Below are 25,396 nucleotides of genomic sequence, written 5' to 3'. Positions count from 1 at the left end.
GCAGAACTGCTGTGGCAAAGCCTGCTCTGGACTTAGAGTAAAGAGGTAAGTGGTAGTGCTTTGTGAAAGTGTGCACTGAACTCCAAGTTGCAGCCTCTAAGATATCTTTGGTTGGTACTCCTCTGAGGAAGGCTGCTGAAGTGGCTGCTGCTCTGGTGGAATGAGGCCTAATGCCCTTAGGCACTGATATGCCATGTTGAAAATAGCAGAAACGGATGCAATGGCCTATCCATTTAGAAATAGTCTGTTTTGAGATTGCCTTTCCTTGTGATCCTGCAGCATATGACACTAAAGATTGCTCAGTTTTTCTGAAAGCTTTAGTTCTGTCCAAATAGAAACGTAACTGCCTGTGTATGTCCAAAGAATGCAGAATTTTCTCACCCTTGTTCTGTGGATTTGGATAAAAGGTAAGCAAGTGAATGGTTTGTTTGAGGGCCACACTGGATACCACCTTAGGCATGAATGTAAGGTTTGTCCTCGGAGAAACCCTGTCTGGATGAAAAATGATAAAAGGTTCCACAGCCATGAGTGCTTGTAACACCGAGACTCGCCTTGCAGAGGTTATTGCTAGGAGTAGAGCTGTTTTCCAGGATAAAACTTTTATATCTGCTGTTGAAGCTGGCTCGAAAGGAGGCAGTGTGAGTTTTTCTAAAACATAATTTAGGTCCTAGGCCGAAACTGGTGCTCTCCTTGGAGGCCTAATGTTTTTGGCCCCTCTGAGGTACTGCCTTATTAAAGGATGAGAAAAGATAGGTGGTTCCGTATTGTAATGGGCTGAAATGGCAGAGGCACAAATCTTAATTGATGAGAAAGAAAGGCCTTTGTTCAGCATCTCAGTTAGGTATTGTAAAATCTGAGGTATATTTGGTACACACGTGTCCAATGCCTTGTCCCTGGTTCCAAGCACAGAATCTCGCCCATTTTTCTGCATAAGATTTTCTGGTACTGGGCCTCCTGGCCTCCAAGATAACATCCATAACAGCTTTTGAAAGAGGAGTGTTCTGAATAGTTACATTATCTGCCATGCTGCCAGATTTAATGTCCTGAGTTTGCTGTGCAGGATCCAATTGTTTTGTTGCGTCAGCAAATGAGAAGTTTGAGGCAATATCCATGCTGGACCTTGAGACAAGCTCTTTAGGACTGGGTACCAGTGCAGACGTGGCCAGTCTGGTGCAATCAGTATCATTCTTGGCTTCTCTTGTCTGACCTTTAGGAGTACCCTGGGAAGGAGAGGCAGTGGAGGAAAGGCATATACTGTTAGATTTTTCCAGCTGAAGGATAGGGCGTCCACTTTCCATGCTTGCTTGTGATAAATCCTTGTGCAAAATCTCTGCAATTGGCAGTTGTGAGGGGAGGCAAATAGATCTATGTCTGGGCATCCCCATTTCCTTATTATTATGCTGAAGACTTGTGGATCCAGTTTCCATTCGTGGGGATCCATGAGGTTTCTGCTTAGTTTGTCTGACAGAGTATTTGCTTTTCCTGGCAGGAATTGTGCTTGCAGGTGAATTTGAAAAGCCAATGCTGTGTCCCATAAGGTCATTGCTTGTCTGCAGAGAGGGTAGGAATGTATACCTCCCTGTTTATGTACCACATGACCGTAGTATTGTCTGTCTTTATCAGTAGTTGTCCTGGATGAAGCAGGTCCTTGAAAGCTGTCAGGGCATTTTGAACAGCTAGCATCTCTTTTTGATTGATGTGAAGATACATCTGGTTTGCAGGCCATGTGCCCTGAATACATTTTCCTGCCATATGTGCCCCCCAGGCATAATCTGATGCATCCGTTGTCACTGTCCGTCTGTAGGTACACTGAATGGCAGACCCTTGTTGTGGTGACAGGCTTCTGCCCACCATCGAAACTCATGTTGCAGGCAGGGAGTGCAATTACTGTCTCCAGGCTGTGGCAATGCTGAGTCCTAACACTTTTTAGATACCATTGTAGTTTCCTCATATGCAGTCTGGCATATGGAATTAGTAGAATGCAGGATGCCATGAAACCCAGGGCCTGCAGGATTTTCCTTGCAGATAAGTGGGATTTTGTTGCCAATTTCTTGAAGTAAGAAGCCAGTTGCTTTTGTTTGTCTGGCGTGAGATAAGCCATCTGTGCAGTTGTATTTAAGCTTGCACCCAGGAATATTATCTCTTAAGAGGGCACTAGTTTTGATTTATTTTCGTTTACTGTGTACCCTAGGCCAGTTAGTAATCTTTTTACAAACGCCAGATGCTTTAGAAGAATGTCTTTGTTATCTGCTTGAATTAGGCAGTCATCCAAGTAGGGATATATATGAATTCCTCTTTGTCTGCAAAATGCAATTACTGGTGCCAGGCACTTTGTGAAGACCCTGGGCGCAGTAGATAAGCCAAAGGGCAGTGCAGAGAATTGGTAATGCATTGAGCCAGCTATGAATCGGAGGTATCTTCTGCAAGATTGTCTGATTGGAACATGCAGGTATGCCTCTTTTAGGTCCAAAGTTACGAGCCAAGCCTTCTTGCCCAGCATGGGCAGTAGCTGCTGTACAGTCAACATCTTGAATTTTGAACTTCAAGAAACGTATTTAGTATAGACAGGTCCAGTACTGGCCTCCAGGTTCTGTCCTTCCTGGGTACTAGGAAAAGTCTGGAGTAAAATCCTTGCCCCTGCTCTTGTTCTGGTAAATGCTGAATGGCCCTCATGTCCATGAGGGTTGTAATTAGTTTTTGCGCCTCTGCCCATTGATTGTGTGGCAGGTCTGGCATACCTTTTGACCTTGGTAGAATGTGAAAATGGAACCTGTAGCCTTGGGACACTATGTTCAGGACCCATTTGTCTTGGGTAATCATTTGCCAATTTGATGAAAAAAGTGCTAGTTTTCCCCCTAAGGGGGCTGCCAAAAGAAAAGTGCTTGGATCTGGCAGAGGAAAGTAATTGGGACTGTTTCCTGTAAGGTTGTGATTTGTCTTCTCCGCTTTTGGAGGTAGGAGCACCCCATTGTTTAGGCCTGTATGAGCCTTGGGGCTGAGATCTGCCTCTGGGACGCCTGTATCTGCCACTTTGTGGTCTGTCTGACACTGGAAAGGACCAAGTTTTAGAAGGCCAGTTCCTGCTAAACCTGGGTGGCTGTACCTGTATGAAATCCTTGACTGTCTGCATGAATTTTGCTTTATCCTCCATTTTTTTCAAAACCTCTTCTGCTTTAGTACCGAACAAAGTATCATGCTGCAATGGTGCATCTAATAATTTTGCTTTAACATGATCAGGCAGATTCTGTTCCTTTAACCAAGCATGCCTTCTAATAACAGAACCTGTGACAGCGGCCCTGCATGAGGCCTCCAGTGAATCATAACCACATTGCAAAGTATGCTTTCCCACTTGTTGAGCTGCATGCAATAAATCCTGCAATTCCTTGATCTCTGAACATTCAGTATTTGTAAACAATTGCTGTTTAGGCAGGGACATTAAATATTGCTGATATTTAAGCATATAAAACTGACAATTTAAAGCCCTTACAGCCAAGGTAGCAGAAGTGTATACTTTTTTCCCCCATCTGTCTAGAGCCCTAGAATCCCTATCAGAGGGGACACGGTTTTTTGCAGTGGAGGCTTTAACCCCTTTGGGACCCTGAGATATAGTTTCTGGATCAGCAGCAGGGTTTTTATATAGGAATTTATGAGAATCCGGAACCCTGTAGTATCTGTCTGGCTTAGCAGGTGCAGGGAGTAAAGAGTTAGGGGACAGGCCGGACGCTGAAAATACATCATCTACAATGTCTAAAACAGGTGGAATAGCAAGGGGTCTGTGAGGAAGTAGCAGAAAGTCTCTGAGCCTTTTCTTAGATTCAGAATAATCTTGGCTCTCCCAGTGGAAATGCTCCCTCATGGTATGCAGGGTTTCCCCAAAAGAATAATCCTCAGGAGGAGAGGCTGAAGGAATGGATTCTTCAGCATCATAATCCTCATAGGGAAGCATGGAATAATCCTGTTCAGAAGAGGAATCAAAGGAAATAGAAACCTGATCAGAAGAATAATACTCTGTCTCTTGCCTAGGCCTCTTATCAGGTGGGGGATGGGAGCCCATGATCAAAGTAATTAGGTCTTCGGCCATTTTGAGCATCTGTTTTTTAGGCATGGTAGACTGAGTAGGAGAATGCTGTACTTGTTTCTTTGTCTTTACAGCTGCTTTAGTCTTTGTCTTTGAAGTTGAAGATGGCTTAATATATAGTTGTGTAGGTCTGAAGACACCCTCAGAAGCAGATGCCTGCTCAGCGGCTCCGGATCCATCTGAGGGAATGATTTCCGAGTGTCCAATACCTTGAGTATCCAGAGGCCTAGTCGGCTCCACCTGGGAGTCGGAAACGGCCTGTGGCTCTGAGGTAGCGGGTGCCAGGGGCTGCGAAAGCGCCTCACTGAGAACCGGTGACTGGCCTAGAAGAGGCCTCGTCGTCTGTTTTGGACCTCGGATGCCTATCCTTTTCCTTGTGTTTTTTGTAAACTCCGGTTGTCGGCTGGTCCGACGGCATTATATAATTAAATCTTCGGCCAAAGTAATGAAAAGCAAATTCAAACAGACACTTAATAGTGCGTTGGTTAAATCTAGCACAAAACCGACAGCTAGCAACGTTGTGATCAGGGCCTAGGCAAGGGATACAGTAAGAGTGAAAATCCTTATGAGGTATTTGCTTCCCACAAGAAATACAATTGTTAGCTTTTTCTAACATTGGTCGGGAGCAAGGAAAAAGATTCCCCAACGGGGTACTTGGCTTTAATAAAGACTTTGGTTCTGAAATTCAGATTTGAAAATCTCAGGAGTTGGCCGACCGGCACATGCGAACTGCTTTTGCTTCAGGCACCATGTGGCAAGAAAGACTGAAGAAAATGGCATTGGCTGCATCTTTTATACCCCTGGCGCACTGACATCAGGGAAGAGGCGACAGCAACCGACGCCGGACCTAGACTTTGGAATTCTGGCTGACTGAGGGTAGCCTGCCAGCAGGATAACCCAAGAGTAATGACTACAACAGTGAAACACAAACATAGTCTCTCTCCTGTCCCCACCACACTTGTCCCAAGACATCCCTACCACCTGTCCTCTACCTTGCATCTCTAAAGAGCAGGTCATGAATGCCCTCTCTAAGGTCAAAAACACAGCATCCATGGGAACTGATAACATGCCAGGCTGCATCTTACATGGGCTCAAACAATAATTAGCAATGCTATTGGGCACTCTTTTCAATCAAAGTCCAAGCACTGGCTTTGTCCTAGCTGAATGGAAAAAGGTCACCTTTATCCCCTTGCACAGAGGTGGTTCTTCCACTGACCCTGGGAACTAGACATCTATTAGCCTGACTAGCCTTATCTGCAAGGCCATGGAGAGAATCATCATAGACCTTATCAACAAAGATATTGGTAACATCCAAATACCTGAATCTACTAAATTTGGATTTGTCAAAGGGAGATTATGCCTGTTAAACCTGGCAGACTTCAAGATAGTCACCAAGGCCCTTCATGAGGTAAAATCTGTGCATACAGCCTACCTAGACCTAGCCAAGGCTTTTGATACAAATCCCTCACTCAGGCAAAATTGACAAACTCACCCAGCTAGGTATCAACCTGCATATCATTAGATGGGCCGGTAACTGGCTCATTGATAGAACCCATATAGTCAAAATAGGAGAATCCACCTCCAACAACAGACCTGTAACCAGTTGTGTTCCACAGGAATCAGTCCTGGGATCTCTCTGTTTGGAATCTACTTCTCAGAAGTGCCAGCTAAAACTAATGGTCTGTGGCTGACAAAGTTTGCTGATGACTACAAACTGGAAGCAGTCATAGAATCTCCAAACGATGTCAACATCCTACAAGAGCATCTTACATAAACAAATGACTGGTGCCAAAGTCATGGCCTTAAACTCGATGCAAAAAATGTATCATCCCTTTAGGTAACAGTGAAGTTCCTGCTAACTACCACATCAATAACACCACTCTAAGTACGCACTCAGTGGCGACAGACCTGGGTGCACAGGTTGACAGCAACCTTACCTTTGATCACCATGTCTCCACAGTGGTAAGAAAGTACAGTTTGTGCTCACTTACCATAAATGTAGATGTTAGAGTGTATCCACTATTGCAGTCATCACATTTGGGTTATCTGCCTGCTGGTAGCCCTAAGCCAGCCGGAATACCAGAGTCATCAGATTTCTGCATCGGATGCTGTCTCTTCTTCCATGACGTCAGGTCGTCAGGGGTATAAAACATGCAGCCGATGCCATTACATCAGTTTTTCTTGCCCCAGATGTCAGGTCCCCCCACAATAGAAAGCAATTATATGGTATGGTACACCCCCATCAAAAAGCAAATACACCAGAACAAATAAATATACCAAACAATTAAAGGTAGAGCCAAGAGAAGTCAGAGGGCTGGAGGGAGGGTAACCAGGACTGCAACAGTGAATACACTTGAACATCTACATTTATGGTAAGTGTACACAACTGTACTATGTTCTTCGTGTTTCACTGTTGCAGTCATCGAATTTGGGTTGATTCCCAAAGTTAAGTAGGGGAGGAGGAAATTAAAGAGCATTAGGGCCAGCTATTAAGCCCTGCAAGACTGCAATGGCAAATCCAGCTCTGGATTTAGAAAAGATAGGCATGTGGTAATGCTTGGTGAAGGTTATGTACAGAGCTCCAGGTAGAAGCTTCTAGGATGTCCCTGGTAGGGACTCCTCTGAGAAAAGCCACAGAGGTAAATGCAGCCCTGGTGGAATGTGATCTTATCCCCTGTGGGGTAGGCTTTCCATGGTGCTTGCAGCAGAAATGAATTCAATGGGCTATCCATTTGGAGATGGTTTGCTTTGAAATGGCCTTCTCCTCTGCCCCTGCAGCAAAGCCAACTAGCATCTGTTCAGATTTTCTGAGAGGCTTAGTCCTGTCCAAGTAAAATCTAAGTTGTCTGTGCACGTCCAAAGAGTGCAGTATTCGTTCACCTTTGTTTTGTGGATTAGGGAAAAAAGTAAGCAAATGAATGGACTGATTTAGGGTCACACTAGAAACCACCTTGAGCACAAAGGAAGGATTAGTCCTGAGGGACACCCTGTGCACATGGAAGATAATTAAGGGTTCCACTCCCATGAGGGCCTGTAATTCAGACACACTTCTTGCTGAAGTGATGGCTAGAAGGAAGGCTGTTTTCCAAGAAAGGAATTTCAATTCTGCTGTTGCAGCTGGCTCAAGGGGGGGGGGGGTGAGCTTTTCCAATACAAAGTTAAGGTCCCAGGCTGGAGTGGGAGCTCTCCTGGGGGGGGGGGGTCATACATTTTTGGCCATTCTAAGGAATTAACTGTTTTAGCAAGGGGTGAGAGAAGAGGGGTGGCTCAGTATTATAATGTGCTAAAATAGCAGAGGCATGAAATTTGTTAAGTACTGTAGAATATGAGGCAAGCTGAGCACCGTTGTGCCCATCCCCTGAGCCTGGCACCAGGAACAGTATCTTTTCCACTTTTCAGCATAGGATTTTCTAGTACTAGGCCTGCTTGCCTCCAGAATGACATCCTGCACTTGCTTACTGAGGGATGCTAGAGGAGAGCTTAAGGAATTCGCCAGGCTGCAAGGTTCAGGGTTTGAAGATGAGGGTGCAGAATCCGGCCCGCCTGCTGGGACAGCAGGGAAGGGGTCTGCGGCAGGTGCCATGTTTGCAGCAGTGTCATACTGCGCAAGAGGGGGTACCAGTGCTGGCGTGGCCAGTCTGGTACAATCAGTATTGTCCTTGGCTTGTCCTGTTCGTTCTTTAGTAGAACCTTCGAGAGGAGAGGCAGAGGGGGAAAGGCATAAACCTAGAGGCTTTCCCAGGTAAAGGACACAGCATCCACTTTCCAAGCTTGACTGTGGGGAGTTCTTGTGCAGAATTTGTTCAATTGGTAATTCTCAGGGGGAGGCAAACAGGTCTATCCCTGGAGACCCTATTTGTTCCTCAAGAGGTTAAATACTTTGGGTTCTAGTTTCCATTCGTGTGGGTCCATGAGATTTCTGCTTAAGTAGTCTGCCAGTGAATTTAGTTTGCCTGGCAGGAACTGAGCTTGTAGGTGTACTTGGTAGCTCAAGGCTGTTTTCCACAGAGCCATGGCTAGTCTGCAGATACGGTACGAGTGGGTTCCCCCCTGCTTGCTTATGTACCACATAACTGTGGTGATGTCTGTCTTTATCAACAGTTGTCCTGAAAGAATACGGTCTTTGAAGGCTGTCAGAGCATTTTGTACAGCTAGCATTTCTTTTTGATTGATATGCGGGTGCATCTGTCTCGGGTTCCATTTGCCCTGAATGCACTGCCCTGTCATGAGAGTCCCCCCATGCATAGTCTGATGCGTCTGTTGTTAGGGTTTGGGCGGCAGGGGGTAGAGTGAAAGGGAGTCCTTTGTTGTGGCAGCAGGCCTCTGCCCACCAAAGGAACTCTGTCTTCATACAAGGAATAATAGAAATCATTGTTTCCAGGTCCTGAGAATGTTGACACTAGGCTTTTTAGATACCATTGGAGTTTCCTCATATGCAGACTTGCATAATGAATTAGTAGAATGCAAGAGGCCATGAACCCCAGGGCTTGCAGTATTTTCCCTGCAGATAGCTGTAATTTTGTGGCCAATAGTTTGAAGTAGGTTGTCAAATAAACTTGTTTCTCTGGAGTGAGGAATGCCATCTGGGAAGCTGCGTTCAAGCTTGCTCCCAGGAATACAGTCTGTTGGCAGGGTACTAGGTGAGATTTCTTTTCGTTCATGGTGTACCCAAGTGTGGTTAGAAGTTTCTTTACGAATGCCAGGTGGTGTAATAGCAAGTCCTGGCTTTCTGCCTGAATCAGACAATCGTCCAAATATGGGTAAATTTGAATATTTCTCAGCCTGAAAAATGCAATGGCTGGAGCTAGACATTTTGTGAATACCCTAGACGCAGTAGATAAGCCAAAGGGAAGTGCAGAGAACTGATAGTGCATGGAGCCTGCTCTGAAGCGTAGGTATTTCCTGCAAGATTCCCTTATTGGGATGTGCAAGTAAGCTTCCTTTAAGTCTAGGGTTGCCAGCCAGGCATCCTTGGCTAACATAGGAAGAAGTTGATGAAGTGTTGGCATTTTGAATTTTGGGATTACCAGAAAAGTGTTTAGAATAGAGAGGTCTAGGATAGGATGCCAGGAGCTGTCTTTTCTGGGTACCAGGAAAAGTCTTGAATAAAAACCTTGTCCCCTTTGATCTGCTGGGACAGGCTGAATAGCCCTGATACTGAGAAGAGAGAGAACCTGCTATTGAGCCTCTGCCCAATGATTTCGGGGTAGGTCTGGCTAACCATATGGAGTTGGTAGTGTGTGGAAGTGGAATCTGTATCCTTGGGAGACTATGTTCAAAACCCATTTGTCCTGGGTAATGAGTTCCTAGTTTTTTTGCATGCAGGGTGAGCTTTCCTCCTAAGGGAGCAGGTAGTTGAGCAGGGCTTGGAAGGGTTAAGGTTAAGTCATTGTGCCATTTTTCCGATTACTACTCCCTACTTTGGAAGAGGGAGCCCCACACTGCTTAGGTCTGTGCGTAGCCTGAGACTGTAGTCTGGGTGGTCAGCTGTTCCTGGATTTGGACTGAGAAGGCCTGGAAGGGACTGGAAAGGACCAGTTCTTAGAAGGATAATGCCTACTGAATCTGGGAGGCTGTACTTGTAGGAAATCTTTGACAGTTTGCATAGATTTAGCTTTTTCCTCCATCCTTTTGAGGATGACTTCTGCTTGGTTGCCAAAAAGGCGGTCTTGGTTTAAGGGAACATCCAGTAATTTAGCTTTAACATGATCTGGCAAGTTTTGTTCCTTAAGCCAAGCATGCCTTCTAAGTACAGACCCAGTGACAGCAGCCCTGCAAGATTATTCTAAAGCGTCAAAACCACATTGCAAAGTATGCTTACCAACTTGTTCTGCAGAATGCATTAAATCTTGCAATTCTTCAGCACAGTCAGGAATCAACATCATTTTCTGTTCAAGTAGTTTCATAATATGCTGCTGATGCTTTAACATATGAAACTGGCAATTTAAAGCCCTAATGGCCAAAGTAGCAGTAGTGTATACCTTCTTACCCCATCTGTCTAAGGCTCTAGAATCTCTATCAGATGGGGTATGATTTTTGGCAGCAGTAGCCTTAATGCCTTTTGGTCCTTGGGGAATGGTCTTTGGATCTGCAGAAGGATTCTTGAAGAGGAACTTGAGAGTCAGGTACTCTGTAGTACCTGTCAAGTTTTCTGGGAGCTGGAGGTAAAGTGTCTGGGGTAAGTCTAGATTCCAAGAAAGCATAATCTACAATGTCCAGAACAGGAGGGATAGCTAAAGGCCTGTGTTGAGGCAGGAGTAAGAATTCCCCAAGTCTCTTTTTGGACTCAGAGCAATCCTTGCTTTCCCAGTGGGAATGCTTCCTAAGAGTATGCAAGGTTTCACCGAAAGAAAGATCTTCTGGAGGGGAAGCAGAGGGAATGGAATCCTCTGCATCAGAATCCTCAAAAGTAGATAAGGGCAAATCCTGGTAATCAAAAGGAGCAGAAATATCAGATTCCTGATCAGAAGAATCAGAAAGAAAATCAGTTCTAGGTCTCTTAGAGGAGGAAGGCTGGCTTCCCCTAATTAAGGTAATAAGGTCTTCAGCCATTCTAAGCATTTGTTTTTGAGGCATATGGGCCTGAGCCTGTGGTTTGGTCATCTGCTTTCTAGGTGTAGTGCAAGTTTTTGGCCTGTATGAAAGCAATGATGTTGGTTTAATATGATTGTCTGTAGGCCTGAATACACCCTCAGAAGCCAGTGCCTGCACAGCAGCTCTGGACCCATCCAAGGTAGAGACATCCACAGGTTCCATAGTCTAAGAAGCATCTCGCGGCATACCGGACTCCGAATGCTTCTCAGTAGAGGCCTGCGAATCTGAAGTAGCAGGTATCAAGGGCTGCGAAAGCGCCTCACTGAGTACCAGTGGACTGGCGACTAGCTTAACGGAAGAGTCGTCGGCAGTTTTGGACCTATGCGTCTGTCTCTGTCTTTATCCTTATGTTTTTTAGGAAGATCGGTAGTTGGATGGCTTAACGAAGCCATTTCGAAGTACACAGATCGAGTACGAAAGTAACTGGCTGCAAAAATAGCCCGACGACGAATAGTTCAGGTGTTGAACAAGGCACAAAACTGACAGTGAGGAACATCGTGGTCTGGGCCTAAACAGGGGAAGCAGTACAAATGAAAATCTCTATAAGGTATTTGCTTTCCACAGATAAGACAATTGTTAACTTTTACTGACATCTGTTAGAACAAGAAAAAGGATCCTCAATGGGGTACTTATCTTTTTTGAAGACTTTGGGTCTGAAACTCGAAAATGAAAATTTCAGGAGATGGCCGAATGGCACTTGCGAACTGCTTCTGCTTCGGGCACCGCACGGCAAGAAAGACTGATGTAATGGCATTAGCTGCATGTTTTATACCCAACGACCTGACGTCATGAAGAAGAGAGCATCTGATGCAGAAATCCGAATACTCTGGTATTCAGGCCGGCTGAGGGCTACCTGCAGGCAGATAACCCAAATGTGATGACTGCAACAGTGAAACACAAAGAACATCGGCATTCTATATTGCTCATCTCACAAGTAAGGGCATTGCCTCCAGAAAAAAAGTTATACTGGGTTTCTCAGGGATGGGATCCAGACATCCAGATCCTTACAAACCTGGCAGGAAATGAGGTCTACCATATCTGCTGGGAGTGGGAGCTACCCTGGACATAGCTGAGCCAGCTCCAAAAGCCTTCAGAAACACTACACTGACTCCGGGTGGGGGTTTATTGCAGAAGGCCGAGCACTTTTCTGTCTCAAAAGTTTGAGCATTTCACTGAAAGAGACATCCTCAAGGGGTGATCTAGGCGACCCCTCCCATTCATCAAATTCAGTGTCTTCTGTCAAACACTCCTGCGGGGAATCCAAGTTCTGCCTTTTGCATGTACACTTCTGAGGGTGTCTCCAGTGGGATGCTACGGGAAGGACTCATTAGTATGAGCAGAATCCTGGATGAGGACAGTCTCTAGGCTTGACTGAGATGACTGTCCCCAATGGAATAGGATGAAAAGACTCGGGATCCAAAATAGTCAGTTGTGGAGGGGGTGGACCCAATGGGGCAAGGATGTTTTGCCCACAGAGGTGGAAAGCACTCTCTCCACTACCTCAAAGGCAGAGGTCATGGAGGAACCATGAATTGACCTGGTAGGAGCCAAAACATCAACAAGATCCTGCCTCGATGCAGAGGTCAGAGCCAAGCTGTACAGTACTGAGGCTTCTAGAGGAATGGATGGCTCCAAAAATATTGGGAGTCGAACCTAAACCCCCTGATCTAAAGCCGACACCATAGCTCAGAGATCCTTCTGGCTCAGAAGGAGTCAGAGCCATCTGGATCAGAAGTGCTGAAGTTGACAAAGTTTAGGCCATTGGATCCAACACAACTCTGAATTCTCAGGTCCAAAGACACAGCATGGATTAGGAATTAAAAGTGGAGACTGTAGTGCTAGTAGGCTAACAGCTTCAGTGGGAGATAGAGATCCCTTGCAAGTAAACATTAGGATCTGCAACTATGATTGTGCACTTTCCTGCTATTACTGCATCCAGCGTGGTGGGCATGGGCATCCTGAAGCAATGTAGCAATTGCCCTACATACACTGACAAACACTTAATTCTCATGCAGATAAATACAGTATGTGAGAGATGTAGTTGCACATTGACACTGGAGGCTGGACTGTCACATACAGACAAAAAAAGAGCAGCAAAGTTTGTCAGCAACTCACATACATCACTCACCCACAAAGGACCTACTCGCATGCAATTTACTCAAACCTCAAAGTCTACTCATGCGCAGTTCTTACAAACACCGCATGCACTCAAACAAAACAATTCCCATCACAACACAAAGCCATATCTCACTATGTCTCAGTTACCAAGCCCATAAGGCAAAACACTCCACAACCCAAAATTATGGTCATAGGAGACTCAGTTGTGACTTATCTCCCAAGTACCAAAACATGACTCAGTCACTAACCATGTAGGCATGAATGATCCAAGACATACCGCTTTGGACTTTAAGAGACATAAATGAGCTCTTAGAATGTGTCACAGGCAGGTATGAGCCTAGCATTGAGTAGCATTCTACTGTCTCCAAGGATGATGCCACAACATCAGTAGAAAACTACAGACTTTAACAAATGACTGGCATCATTTCAAAAGGGTCCAATACTTGTCAGCCTCAGAGGACATGGTTGACAGGCCATGATGTCTTGACAGGGATGGTCTTCACCTGTTACCTCTAGGCTTTTGGATATTGGTCAAATCATTATCCACCCCTATAGTGCCTTTTTTAGGCATTGCCAAACAGACAAACCATCCAACATAAAAGCTATTAAGGACAAGATAAAGGTGCTACTGCTTAATGCTAGGAGCGTACACAAGAACCTGCACTCCCAAGAAGCTCTCCTCATCCTTGAGAATGCAGACTTCTGTGCAGTTACTGAAACATGATTCAAAGACAGAAAGCACTCCTGCACTGCATGGCTATAATGCCTTTCATAAGTTAAAACCACCCACTCTGAACATGAAAGAGCAAAATACAGAGGTGTATTTATGTGCATAAAGGATAAGCACACTTCAAGGCTGGTCACGCAACACATGTTTGAGGTACTCCACCTACAACTAACCATGGGAAAATCCATTACCACACTCTTGCTAGCTACAGGTCCCCCCTACCATTAACCAGGAAGTTACCAGAATCACTCACTGATCAGCCCAATACCATACTCATGAGTGATTTTAACTACTCCTCCATTAATTGGGAGGCATACACAGTCACTAACATGCATGCCCAGAGATTTTTCAACTTTGTAAATTCAAATGCCCTGGAGCAGCTAGTCTGCACTCCCAAAAGGCGAACAAATATTGTAGATCTGGTACTCACAAATATGGGAGAGTGCTGCACCCTCCTAGTGTAATATCCTCACTGGAAAGATCAGATCACAAAGCAGTCTCCCTTAAAATAAAGGTAAAACTTGCCCCCCCCCCCACCTAACCCCAATGACTTTATAAACTTCTCTAAGGCAAATGACCTCAATTAAGGGACAGCATAGCTAGTTTCCAAGCTTCAGCAAATCCAGAAAACACAGAAGCCAATGCAGAGATGTACACAAAAGTCCTGTACAACTATATAAATAACTGCACTGAACCAGTACCAGATCAAAATAAACCCAGGTCATACTGCAAAAAAAAACAAGCCACCCTGTTGAACCCATGGTATTAATAGGTTGTACAACAAAAGAAAGAATCCTGGTAAGAAGTAAGAGGGAATGTGCGCAACAGAGCAAAAAGTTCATCATTAGTCTAAACAAATGAATCGGGGAAATACCCAAGTGTCTGAAAGCAGACCAAGGCAGAAATAGCTTCCAAAGCTAAGGATAACCATAAGGCATTTTTTGAGTAATGTCTGGAGTCTTAAGGGCAATACCCAACAATGTGCAGAATTAGCCTTAAATGGTTTCATCTATACTCAGCCAGATGACACAGCAGATCTGTTGGCTGACAAATTCAGCTCAATTTCACTTCCCCATCACTCCCAATTCTCCCCCAAGAAATACTCCACCACCAATTATCATCAAAGAACAGACTCCCACTGTGCTCTATAAAGCAAAACACACAGCTGCAATGGGGCCTGATGATATATCATGTTGCCTTTTAAACAGATTAAATCAGGACTTATCAGGTCCATTAGACCTCTATTTAACCACAACCTCTAGATTGGCTTTGTCCTGAATGAGTGGAGGACAGCAAGTCAACCTTCTACATAAAGGGAGACCATCTACTGACCCAAGAAATTACAGACCAATAAGTTTGACTAGTCTTGTATGTAAAACCATAGAAAGAATAATCATGGACCTAATAAATAATGATACAGGAAACCTCCAAACACTGGACCCGACCCAATTCACCTTTGTCAAGGCAGATCATGCCTACTGAATCGGATGGATATCTTTGAGAAAGTCAATAAGGCCCCAGATGAGGGTAAAACAGTACATATCACCTACCTTGACCATTGATCTTTTCAAGACAAGCAAGCTAATATGCATACAATATGTCTTAAGACCCAGACCAGAAATGGTTTCTGAATCAGCAGCTCCAGAAGAGGATTGAAACAGTAGTGTAAGGTTACAGTCCGTTTATTAATTTCCATTGAGACCCAAAGTTATGACAGAGTGAGAATCCCTGTTTACTGCTTTCCTACTGATGAGCAGTACCACATTTCAAAGTAGCACAGCCTTGCACTCCTGTGTTTATGTATTATACATCATGCAAGGGTCTAACTAAATGAGGAAGGCTCTCAAAATCAGCACTCTCTCCAGGGGTTTCAGGCCCAGGGAAACAGCTTGAGCAATAGCTAGTTAATATGGAAAATGGTGGAGACCACACAACTGAACTGTATAGGAACAAAGATGGGCACTCCATCAAACAAAGCATCTATCGTTAGAATCTGTAACAGACTGAGTTTTGAAAATCACATCAGAAGCTGGGGGATAAATTCATTTTTCCAGGCCCAGCAGCAGGGAATCTGTCACCAAAAGGTGGTCTCTGAACATACTCAATGAAATAGGGCCAAGTGTCAAATAAGGACAAATCCAGAAATAATCAGAGACACCATAAATAGTAGTACTGTTAACATGAGACTGATAGAATAAAATAATGTGAATTAATATACATTTTCTGAAGTAAACAAAGTCTATAATTATTGTCATTTAATAAGTGCAATTCACCACCTTTTCTCCAAAAGTCACCAATTTTAGGAGGAATTTACTGGGACCAGAGCTAAAATTTGAGTTAAAGTCAAGGACACGTGAGTGAGATGACTGTGAGCATGTGTGCATGCATTCAAGAACAGCACAGATGTCACTGCAACAGTGACATCTAACCGTGTACAAATATTATCATGAAGAAAAGAGGCTGTTAGGCCAGGAAAATGTAACCAGAGTCATAACCTAGACACTGTTTCATTCTCATGCAAAGACATGACCTTCTGGTTCCTCTGCCAGGCCAGAAACGACCTGTATTGGAAAGTGCCCACCTCTGTTCCTATGAAGGCTATTCCCTGAGGAATCAAGCAGAGCTTAAGCCAGCTTAGTCCCTTCTAGCATCTGAAATGAAGGACGCACCCACAGAAGTGATGCTTGCAGGAAGATGAGCTCCTCTCCTTACCCATAATCCTTTCTAAGCTTGGATTACCCCAGACCTCATTTGCCTCTTCAGTGTTTGGACATGATTACCTGTAGCTTGAGTGGTTTTTGGAGTTAGATAAATCACTCTTTTTCTTTTTTCCTTTAACTGGTAACTATTTGTCTAGTTCCTTGATTTCTGCCTTTTTTGTCTAGAAATATATTTATTTAGTAATGTTTTTTTTTTTAATATAGGTGTAGTCGGGCCTAGTGCTCCTGCTATTGTTTCTACTACCTCCCTGGTACCATTGCTGGTATTTCTATTTTATAATTGTTGACAGTCCTTCCTTTCTGGTCTTTCATACCTTTCTGATATTGCTGTTGCTGTCAGTTGGTTCAAGATGTCTGACAAACCAACCAGTTTCAAAAATGCTCATCTTGTGGAAACAATTGCTAATTCTGAGTGCCGTTAACGCTGAGTGCATGTATTGCCTTAAAGCAGGGCACCTTAACACTGATTGTGCCATTTGTGCAAGGCTTAATAGAGTGCAGAAACAAGCTTGTGTTGAAAGGCCTGCTTCCATCATCATTGTCATCTTCTGGAGCTCCCCCTGCAAGAAATTATCTGAGAAACCTAAAGGGGATTTGGTTGGTAAGGTTAAGAATTCAAGGAAACATTCCTCCAACTGCCATACTCCTGCCTCAGGCTTGGCTCTACCTGAGAAAATTGCAAGTCCTTGGGTCTTACTTGATCAGATCCTTGAATCAGGCTGCTCCATGGGATCAGACTCTATTCAAATCAGTCTCCACTTCACAAGTCACCGGGATTTTCTCTGGAGACTCTGTCCTCAAGACTACAATCACCTTTCTTATAAGTTACACCTCAACAGGGTTTCAGACCATCCTCAATGTCTTCATCCTTCAGGTCAGCTAGGAAACTTGATGGAAGCAGATTTGGACAGGATGATGAACATTTCTCTGAACCCAGGTTTATAGGAGATTACTAAACTAATGGCTTACAGGCCTTACAACCTAGCCAATATAACATGAGTTTACCCAGTATATAGCCCCTAGGGGCAAGAGGATGGCATGGGTTTGTGCCTATGCCTTCGACTATCTTACAGATTGTCGTTCTCCATAAGAGACGTAGGTGCTACCCCCAGTGTGAATTTGCAGTGCCCCATCCATTAATCCAAATTACCTTTGAAGAGGGTCAGGGAAGAGCTCTGCTTAATGTGAATAGGAAGCCTGTTCCAAAGAAGGGGCAATCTCTGAGACATGCATCTCTCTCCAGCATGTTTTGAGTCACTAAGTTTAGATCCCTAGATTGGATGATCCTCATGCTCTTTGACTTGCAGATGTGTGTAACAGCTCCATCAGGGCTGGATTTCAGAGTGCCTTGTATGTCTGGCATAGGTCACCCCGTAATAGTCAGTAGGAGAACAGAGTAAAGGGATAGGGCTTGTAGTCTATCCACATAGGACATGTTGCTTACACCCTGTATTTTCTTTGAGGAACCTCTGAGGTTGATCCAGTTGCTGTAAGTGCCTAGTGAAGTTCATGCCAAATGGTGCATTGTACTCAATTATTGGTCTAATGAAGGATGAATACAACAGGACTATAATTTCCTTGGATCTAGTTGCTATGCCTTTAATTATAAGTTGTGCCACATAAGAGAACTTACTCACCACTGGACACATGGCAATCAAAGTTCAGGCTGTCTGTGTGCTTAAATCTCTCACCTCTGAGTCTACTCTTAAGGTTGTGCTATTGATGATGTAATTTGCAGGGGTATTTGATTTCCCAAATGGTATGATAATGCATTTTTTTGTATTTAGTTTTAGGACTTTGTTCTGGCACCAATCATTTTTCAGATCTAGACCCTCCTGAATGATATCTACATTGATGGGAGATTTCAGTGATTGCCTCAGTTGGGAAAATTTGTCATCCAAAGGTCTTCTAAATTAGACTTGACTTTAGGGAAGTATATTCCAAACAGGAGTGGTCCCAGCACTGAGCTCTATGGCACACCACTAGTAACTGGCCTCTTGCTGAATCTTGATTCACCCACTTTAACCACGTGTCCAGTCTGTGAGCCAACTGCCTATCCATCTAGTGATGTAGAGATTTATGCTTAGTTTTGAGATAGTATTTATAATACTTGAGTGGGGAATTGGTGGAATACTGTGTGCCTTCACAAATTCATTTATTTGACATTTATTAACCAGGATTGTCTATCTGAGCAAAAGCCCTTTTTCAGTAGAGGCCCAGGGAGAAAAGCTCCACAGTGCAAGTAAACAAGAAAATTTACAAAATTGAAGATGAATACAGTGAAAAATTTACAATACACAAAAGTAGAAAAAGCTCCGCAATACAATAAGAGGCATTATAACATTGAAGGAAAAGCAGAGCAAAGAAATATACAATAAAGCATTTGAATTAATTTATATAACACAGTGGGTTATCTTCAGAGGGTAATGCCTTAGTGATTCCATGCCTCACTGCAAAAGTAACCAAGCTTTTTGTTTATTTACATGACAGAAAGAAAAGTTGTGCAAGAACTTACCATAACCATAGATGTCCTTCTCTTCCATGTTGCAGTATTCTGCATATGGGTTTACCCTTCTAGTCTTGTGTATGTACGGCCAGTATCCAAAAGCTTTAAGTCTCTCCAAGGTGTGCAAGATGTCAGGTCTAGGTGAGAGTACATGGGCCGTAAAAGTGACAACCACCAGCCCTCAGAACTGAAGACCCCAGTCGGAAGCAGTCTTAATAGTCTTAACAGAAGGCCTAATCCCATCAATGTGGAAAATCTCCTACATTATTCCTTCTCCACAAAGGTGGAGACTCTACTGAGTTCTCTAACTTCCGGCCCATTGCTCTACTCTCCCCACTAGCTAAACTTATGGAGAAATGTATCCATAAACAACTTATTACCCATCTACTTCAACATCAGCTCCTGGCTAACTGTCAACATGGATTTCAGCCATTTCATAGTACCACCACAGCCTTACTATCCTTTACTAACTGTATCAACAATAATCGTAACAATAACATTTTATCCTCTGCTTTCTTTGTTGATCTATCTAAAGCCTTTGACATGGTTAATCATCAACTTCTCCTCCACTTACTGAAGTCCCTCTCCTTCGACCATCCTACCATGAACTGGTTCACATCCTATCTGGACAACCAAAAACAAGCCGTTCTCTGACAAAACCATCTTTCTGACCTTCTTCCTACCTCTCTAGGTGTCCCACAAGGCTCTATTTTAGGGCCACTATTGTTTTCCATCTTCATAAATGACCTTCATCTCTCCATTCCGCAGTCTATCTGTATCCAATATGCTGATGACTCCACTATCATTTGCTCTGCCTCATCTCAAACTGATCTTCATTCTCACACACAAAAAGCCTTCTCTACTATAGAAAAATGGTTCTCTAACAATTGTCTTCTCCTTAACCCTAAAAAAAAACAAATTGCTGCTCTTCAACCCATCTCACCTATCACCCCCTCTCCATTTCACACTTACATCTGAAGATGGTACCGTTATCTCTCCTGACCCCACTACCAAACTGCTAGGAATTACTATTGACAATCAACTTAAGTTTGACTATCATATAAATTCTACAATTAAATCTACTAATAAAAAACTTGGATCCCTCTACTGCATTAAACCCTTCCTGACACCAACAACCAGAGCTCACTTAATCTCTACCCCCTTATATACAAACATTTCCAAACATAATCTTAACAATCTGACTAGATCATACAATAACATTGCAAGATTTGCCACCAACTCTCCTTTTAGGGCCCATCACTGTCAGAATCTAAAACAGCTAGGATGGCTTGAATTACCACTACTATTACAATTTAATCAACTCACAATTGCCCACAAAGCCCTTTACCAACCTAGTAACACCCCAATTCTCTCTACCCTTATAAGACCTTATAATAACCTGAAGAATCTGCGCTCTGCCAACAAAATGTTGATACACATTTCCTTCTCAAATAACTTAGCAGGCAAATCTCTATTTTCAAACACAGTGGGTAAAATATGGAATCAACTACCAAACGATCTGACTACCCTCTCCTCTCTCCCATTATTTAAAACCAAACAAACTCTTTCTCTCTAATCACTGGTTATGCTCTTGTAATAACCCAGACTAACTATATTTTCTTTTACAAAATACCTGACACTAACATAATTTTACTCCCTACCATATATCTTTCCTACTTTCATTTCATTACTACTAGTCCTTCCCTTTAGTCTTTACACTCCCTTCTCCGGTAATCTTCAATCCTATTAACCTTTTGCTTCTGTCTCATTCCTATTTCTGTTAACTCAAGAACTATTACTCTATACAAATGTCACTGCCTAACTATGTTTTCCTTTCTTTATCGTAATATGTTGTTTTTGAAATGTATAGTGCTTCAAATGTAATGTCCAAATGCTAAGTAATGTTTTTCTATATTTTATTATGCTGTATAACTGGAGCTTTTCTACCCGGGCCTCCACTGAAAATGGATACGTATCCAGTTGGACTAACCCGGTAAACAAAAGTAAATAATAAAAATAAATAAATAATAGGGCAATGCCAAGTCATTGCCATCCAGAGAGTGAAACATAACTGATAAGTGGGGAAGGAGGAAGGGATAGGAATACTGCATAATGGAAAAGGACATCTATGGTTATGGTAAGTTTTTACATAACTTTTCTATGTCCCCTCTTTTCCTATGTTGCAGTATTCTGCATATGGGTAAGTGCCAAAGCTCACTGAAAAAGGGTGGTTGGTAAGGAAGTAGATTCCAGGAACTCATGCAGGACAGCTCTAGCGAACCCTGCCCTGGACCTAGAGATGTGGTCTAGTTTGTATTGTTTAGTGAAGGTGTGAACTGAAGACCAGGTGGCTGACTCCAGGACAGAGGAGGTGTCCAGGCCCTTAAAGAAAGCCCCTGAGGATGCCATGGCTCTAGTGGAGTGGGCTCTTACTGTACGCTGAAAAGATTTACCATGGTGCTAGTAAACAGGAGGTAATGGCCTTGGAAATCCAAGTCGAAATAGTCTGTCTAGACACAGCCTTCCCTAGTACTCTAGGGTGGAAAGATATGAAAAATTGGTCAGTCTTTCTGATAGACTTAGTGTTGTGGAGGTAGAACCCAATTTGTCTGTGAACATCCAAGAAATGAAGTATTCTTTCACTTCTTCCTTGTGGGTTTGGATAAAAAACAGGCAAGCCTGACACAGACAGGTCACCGACTAGCCTGGGCATGAAGGATGGATTTGTCCTGTGGGTAACCCTGTCTTTATGAAAGACAAGAAATTGAGGAGTAACCATTGGTGCCTGGAGCTCGGATACCCTTCTGGCAGAAGTGACAGCCACTAGAAGGTCTGTCTTCCAGGTGCAGAGCTTTAGGGAAGCTTGATACCAGGCTCAAAGGGTGGAGGTGTAAGCTTCTCCAGCGCACAAACAAAACGAACCCCAACAGCAAATCGAACAAAGTTCAAGCATAAAAATCCCAAGTGCAGAGGAAATGGAGAAAATCCAAAAAGCAGTAAATCAATTAATAAAATTAATTTGTAAGCACTTTTGCAATTATAATCTCCATTTCCTCTGCACTTGGGATTTTTATACTTGAACTTTGTTGTCCAGCGCAAAGTTCAGATCCCAAGGAGGAGGGGTAGGTTTCTGGGGGGGGGGATATGAGATGTAGGACCCCATTGAGGAAGAGCTTCGAAAGGAGCCTGGATGCCAAGGGGGGATCCATGGGTAGGCATGCAGAGACAGCAGACAGGTGTGCCTTAATAGAGGAGTAGGCCAAGCCGGTCTGAAGCAACTCACACAAATAAGAGAGCACTAGAGGAGTGTTGCTGGTAAGCAGATCCAGGTGCTTATTTTGACACCAAGAAATTAATCTTTTCCATTTAAACAAGTAAGATTTTCTAGTGTTAGGTTTCCTGGCATCCTGCAGGACATTGAGCGTGTCCTCACTGTAAAGGTCTCTTGTATGGGATCAGAATCCTATCCACCACAGGGTCAGGTGTAGCAGCTGCCACTGTGGGTGGATTACAGATTCCTTGTGCTGTGTGAGAAGGTCCATTCTGTGGGGTAACTTGTGGCGACTGCCCTTGGACAATTGGAGTAAGGGGAACCAATGCTATCAGGTCAGTAAGGAGTCACTAACAAGACATTCAGATTGTCCTGTTGAATCCGTAAGCAGGACCCTCTGAATGAGAGGGAAGGGGGGGAATGCATAAAGGTACTTCCCCTTCCATGAGACAGTGAAGGCATCTGTTGCCAGTGCCTGTAGGTCTGGTGTCCTGGTACAATATCCAGGAAGTTGCCTGTTGTTGGCAGAGGCAAACAGGTCTATTTGTGGTGTACCCCATCTGTGGAGCATGTCCAGGAAGATATCCCTGTGGAGCATCCATTCATGATTGATTGTGCTCATTCTGCTCAAAAACTCTGCTTGGGAGTTGTGGAGAGAAGGGATGCATGCTGCTTTCAGGGCAATTCCCTGGGAAGTGGCTACTTCCCACACTAGAATGGCAAGTCCGCAAAGTAGGTAGGACTTGGTCCCTCCTTGGTTGTTGATATACCACAGGACTGTGGTGTTGTCTGTGTATATCAGGAGGGATCCCTTCTGAAGGAAAGCCATGAATACCTGAAGGACTAGGACGATTGCCCTCATTTCTCTAGCATTGATGTATTCTGTTTTCTGCCTGCATGTCCACAGGCCTTGAACTTTTTGATGGCCGGGAGTGCCCCCCCAAGTCTGAGGCATCCATATGCATGACCTGAAAAAGTTGAGGTGGTTGGAGGGTGGGGGGGTCCTGGGGTTGATTCACCTGGACCGACCACCATAATATCTCCTGTTTTAGGTATGAGAGCAAAGGCATAATGTATTCCAGTGGGTGGCTGTGTTGTTTCCAGACAGAGCGTAGGTACCACTGTAGTTTTCTCATGTCTAACTAGAGCTATGGGTAGCATGGGAATGGTAGCTCTCATGTAACCCAACAGCTTGAGGTACTGCCTTGCAGTCAGATGAGGGGAGAGTAGAACCCCTTCCAGGTGCTCTGTAAGAGAACTCACCTGTACTGGGGTCGGGTATGCCTCCATCAAGTTTTTGCAGATTCTGCACCCTAAGAAGACAATGTCTTAGGTCGGTGTAAGGTTGAACTTTGGGAAGTTTATCTGGAACCCAAGAGCCTGTATGAAAGACACCATGAAATGGATATGGGTTAGTAGTATTTTTTGGCTGGCAGCCTGTAAAAGCATGTTGTCCAGGTATAGGAATATTTGTATCCCTTTTGCCCTGCAAAAGGCCATTACTGGAGCCAGGAATTTGAAGACTCTGGGTGCGGCTGAAAGTCCAAAAGGCAAGGCAGAGAACTGCCAATGCTAGGAGCCCACTAAGAATCTTAATTATTTTCTGTGTGTGGGTCTTATGGGAATGTGTAAGTAGGCATCCTTGATGTCTAGTGTACCTAGGAAGCCTTTGCACATAATATGAGGGAATAGAGTTGGCAGGGTCAGCATTTTGAAAGTTGGCACCTTTAAGAAAGGATTGAGCCTTGAAAGGTCTAGGATGGGTCTCCATGGACCTTCATTTCTGGGAACTAAGAAACTCCTTGAGTAGAACCCTTTTCCAAATTGGGAGAGAGGTATTCTTTCTATAGTGCTCTGGTTTAAAAGGGACTGTAGTACTAGTAGAAGGAGGGGCAGTTGATGAGCAAGAGGTCGTGGCTTGCCTAGACTTACTGGAGAGGTTATCCATGACAGGAAGTAAACATCTTGGAGGATGGAGAGGACCCACTTGTCTTAAGTGACCTGATTCCAAAGAGGAAGGCAATGGGAAAGACGAGCAGACAATGGGATGGAGGCAGCTGATGGAGGAAACTGCCCTGTCCTGAAAGGGCATCCTTTGACTAGAGCAGGAAGGTGCTCTAGCTGAAGGATTTTTCTTTCTTGCTTGCCTATGTCTAGTACGAGGAGCAGGATTGAAGGATTTCCTTTATGAACTGTGTTTTTGCAGGAAAGTTCCTGTAAAATTTAGGTACAGGAGAAACAAGCAGATGTTTAAGATCCTGCATCTCTTTTCCTTTTTGTTTGCAGGGATCTGAAAAGATCTGCTATTTCTGAGCCAAATAAAGCAACATTTTCAAGTGGTGCATCATTAAGCTTAGCTCTGAAATCATCTGGCAGGGGTTGCAAGTGCAGAAGCTGAAGCTGCTGACCTTGTGCAGAATCGTAGCTACATTTAATTGAATGCCTGGTGATTTGGGATGTAAGGGCCAGTAGAGAAGACAGAGCTGATTTGGCTGAGGAGTCTGGAATGTCTGCCAACAATTTGGTGGCAGAGTCTAGAAGAGACAGGGCGTACTTTGCCATACGAGTCTGGTAATTAGTAGCTTTAAATGCCAAAGTGGAAGAGGTGTAAATCTTTTTGTCTAGCCTTTTCATAGTTTTGCTGTCTTTGTCAGCAAGAAGGATGGTGGTGGTAGGCAAGAGTTTGGAATCTTTGTCTGCTGAGACAGAAATGGTAGATAGATTTTCAGGAGGGCACAATCAAGTACTTAGCTGAATCTGAGACTTTATACAGCCTGTCTGCTGTATGAGAAGCAGGAGGTTGAGAGTCCTGATTGAGAAATACAGAGGAAAATGCATCTAAAAAGGCAGGAATGGCCGAAGGGCTTGATATTTCCATTTGAATGAGGTCATAGTACCTATTTTTGTATTTCAGGCATGACTGTGGATTCCCATTTGAAGTGTTCCTTCATTTTAAAAATAGATTCAGAGAAGGTTGAGTCTTCAGCAGGGGAATCTGGGTCTATAGATTCGGGTCTATATTATATCCTCAAACGCTTAAAAAAGCGAACGCTGATTGATCAAACTTATTTTCGCGAAACTGCAAAATATCGAAGCAGCAGAAACTCATTTTTTTTCCTAGAGAAAGAATACTGTTATCCGTTTCTGTTGCTTCGGTATTTTCAGTGTTATGGTGGAAAGTTACCGGTCGGATTCAGGTAAGTGTGCGATTGTGTGGATGTGAGTGTTAGGGTGATTTAGGAGAGTTAGGGTTAGGGCTCAGGATAGGTGTGTGTGCGATTGAGTGGACATGAGGTTTAGGGCGGATTTAAGTGAGTTAGGGTTAGGGAGCGAGTGAGGTGAGTGTGCGATAGTGACAGACCTTAGGGTTAGGGTTAAGGTA

The 25,396-nt window shown here is 43.8% G+C and overlaps 1 protein-coding gene across 1 annotated transcript in view; it reads right to left on the bottom strand.

Moving 5' to 3' along the window:
• RRP12 (ribosomal RNA processing 12 homolog) overlaps nucleotides 1-25,396 on the bottom strand; it is a 1,805,151-nt gene that overhangs the window by 466,452 nt on the left and 1,313,303 nt on the right. Inside the window, exon 26 of the mRNA XM_044056239.1 lies at nucleotides 5,201-5,227. Coding sequence (XP_043912174.1) covers nucleotides 5,201-5,227 — 27 coding nt within the window. The remainder of the gene's footprint in view (nucleotides 1-5,200; nucleotides 5,228-25,396) is intronic.

The sequence above is a fragment of the Protopterus annectens genome, chromosome 14.part0 (assembly GCF_019279795.1).
Source record: "Protopterus annectens isolate FY-2018-M chromosome 14.part0, PAN1.0, whole genome shotgun sequence".
Classification (NCBI taxonomy): domain Eukaryota; kingdom Metazoa; phylum Chordata; order Ceratodontiformes; family Protopteridae; genus Protopterus; species Protopterus annectens.
The sequence above is the reverse complement of the archived record's forward strand: the minus strand, read 5'-3'. Positions and strand labels throughout refer to the sequence as shown.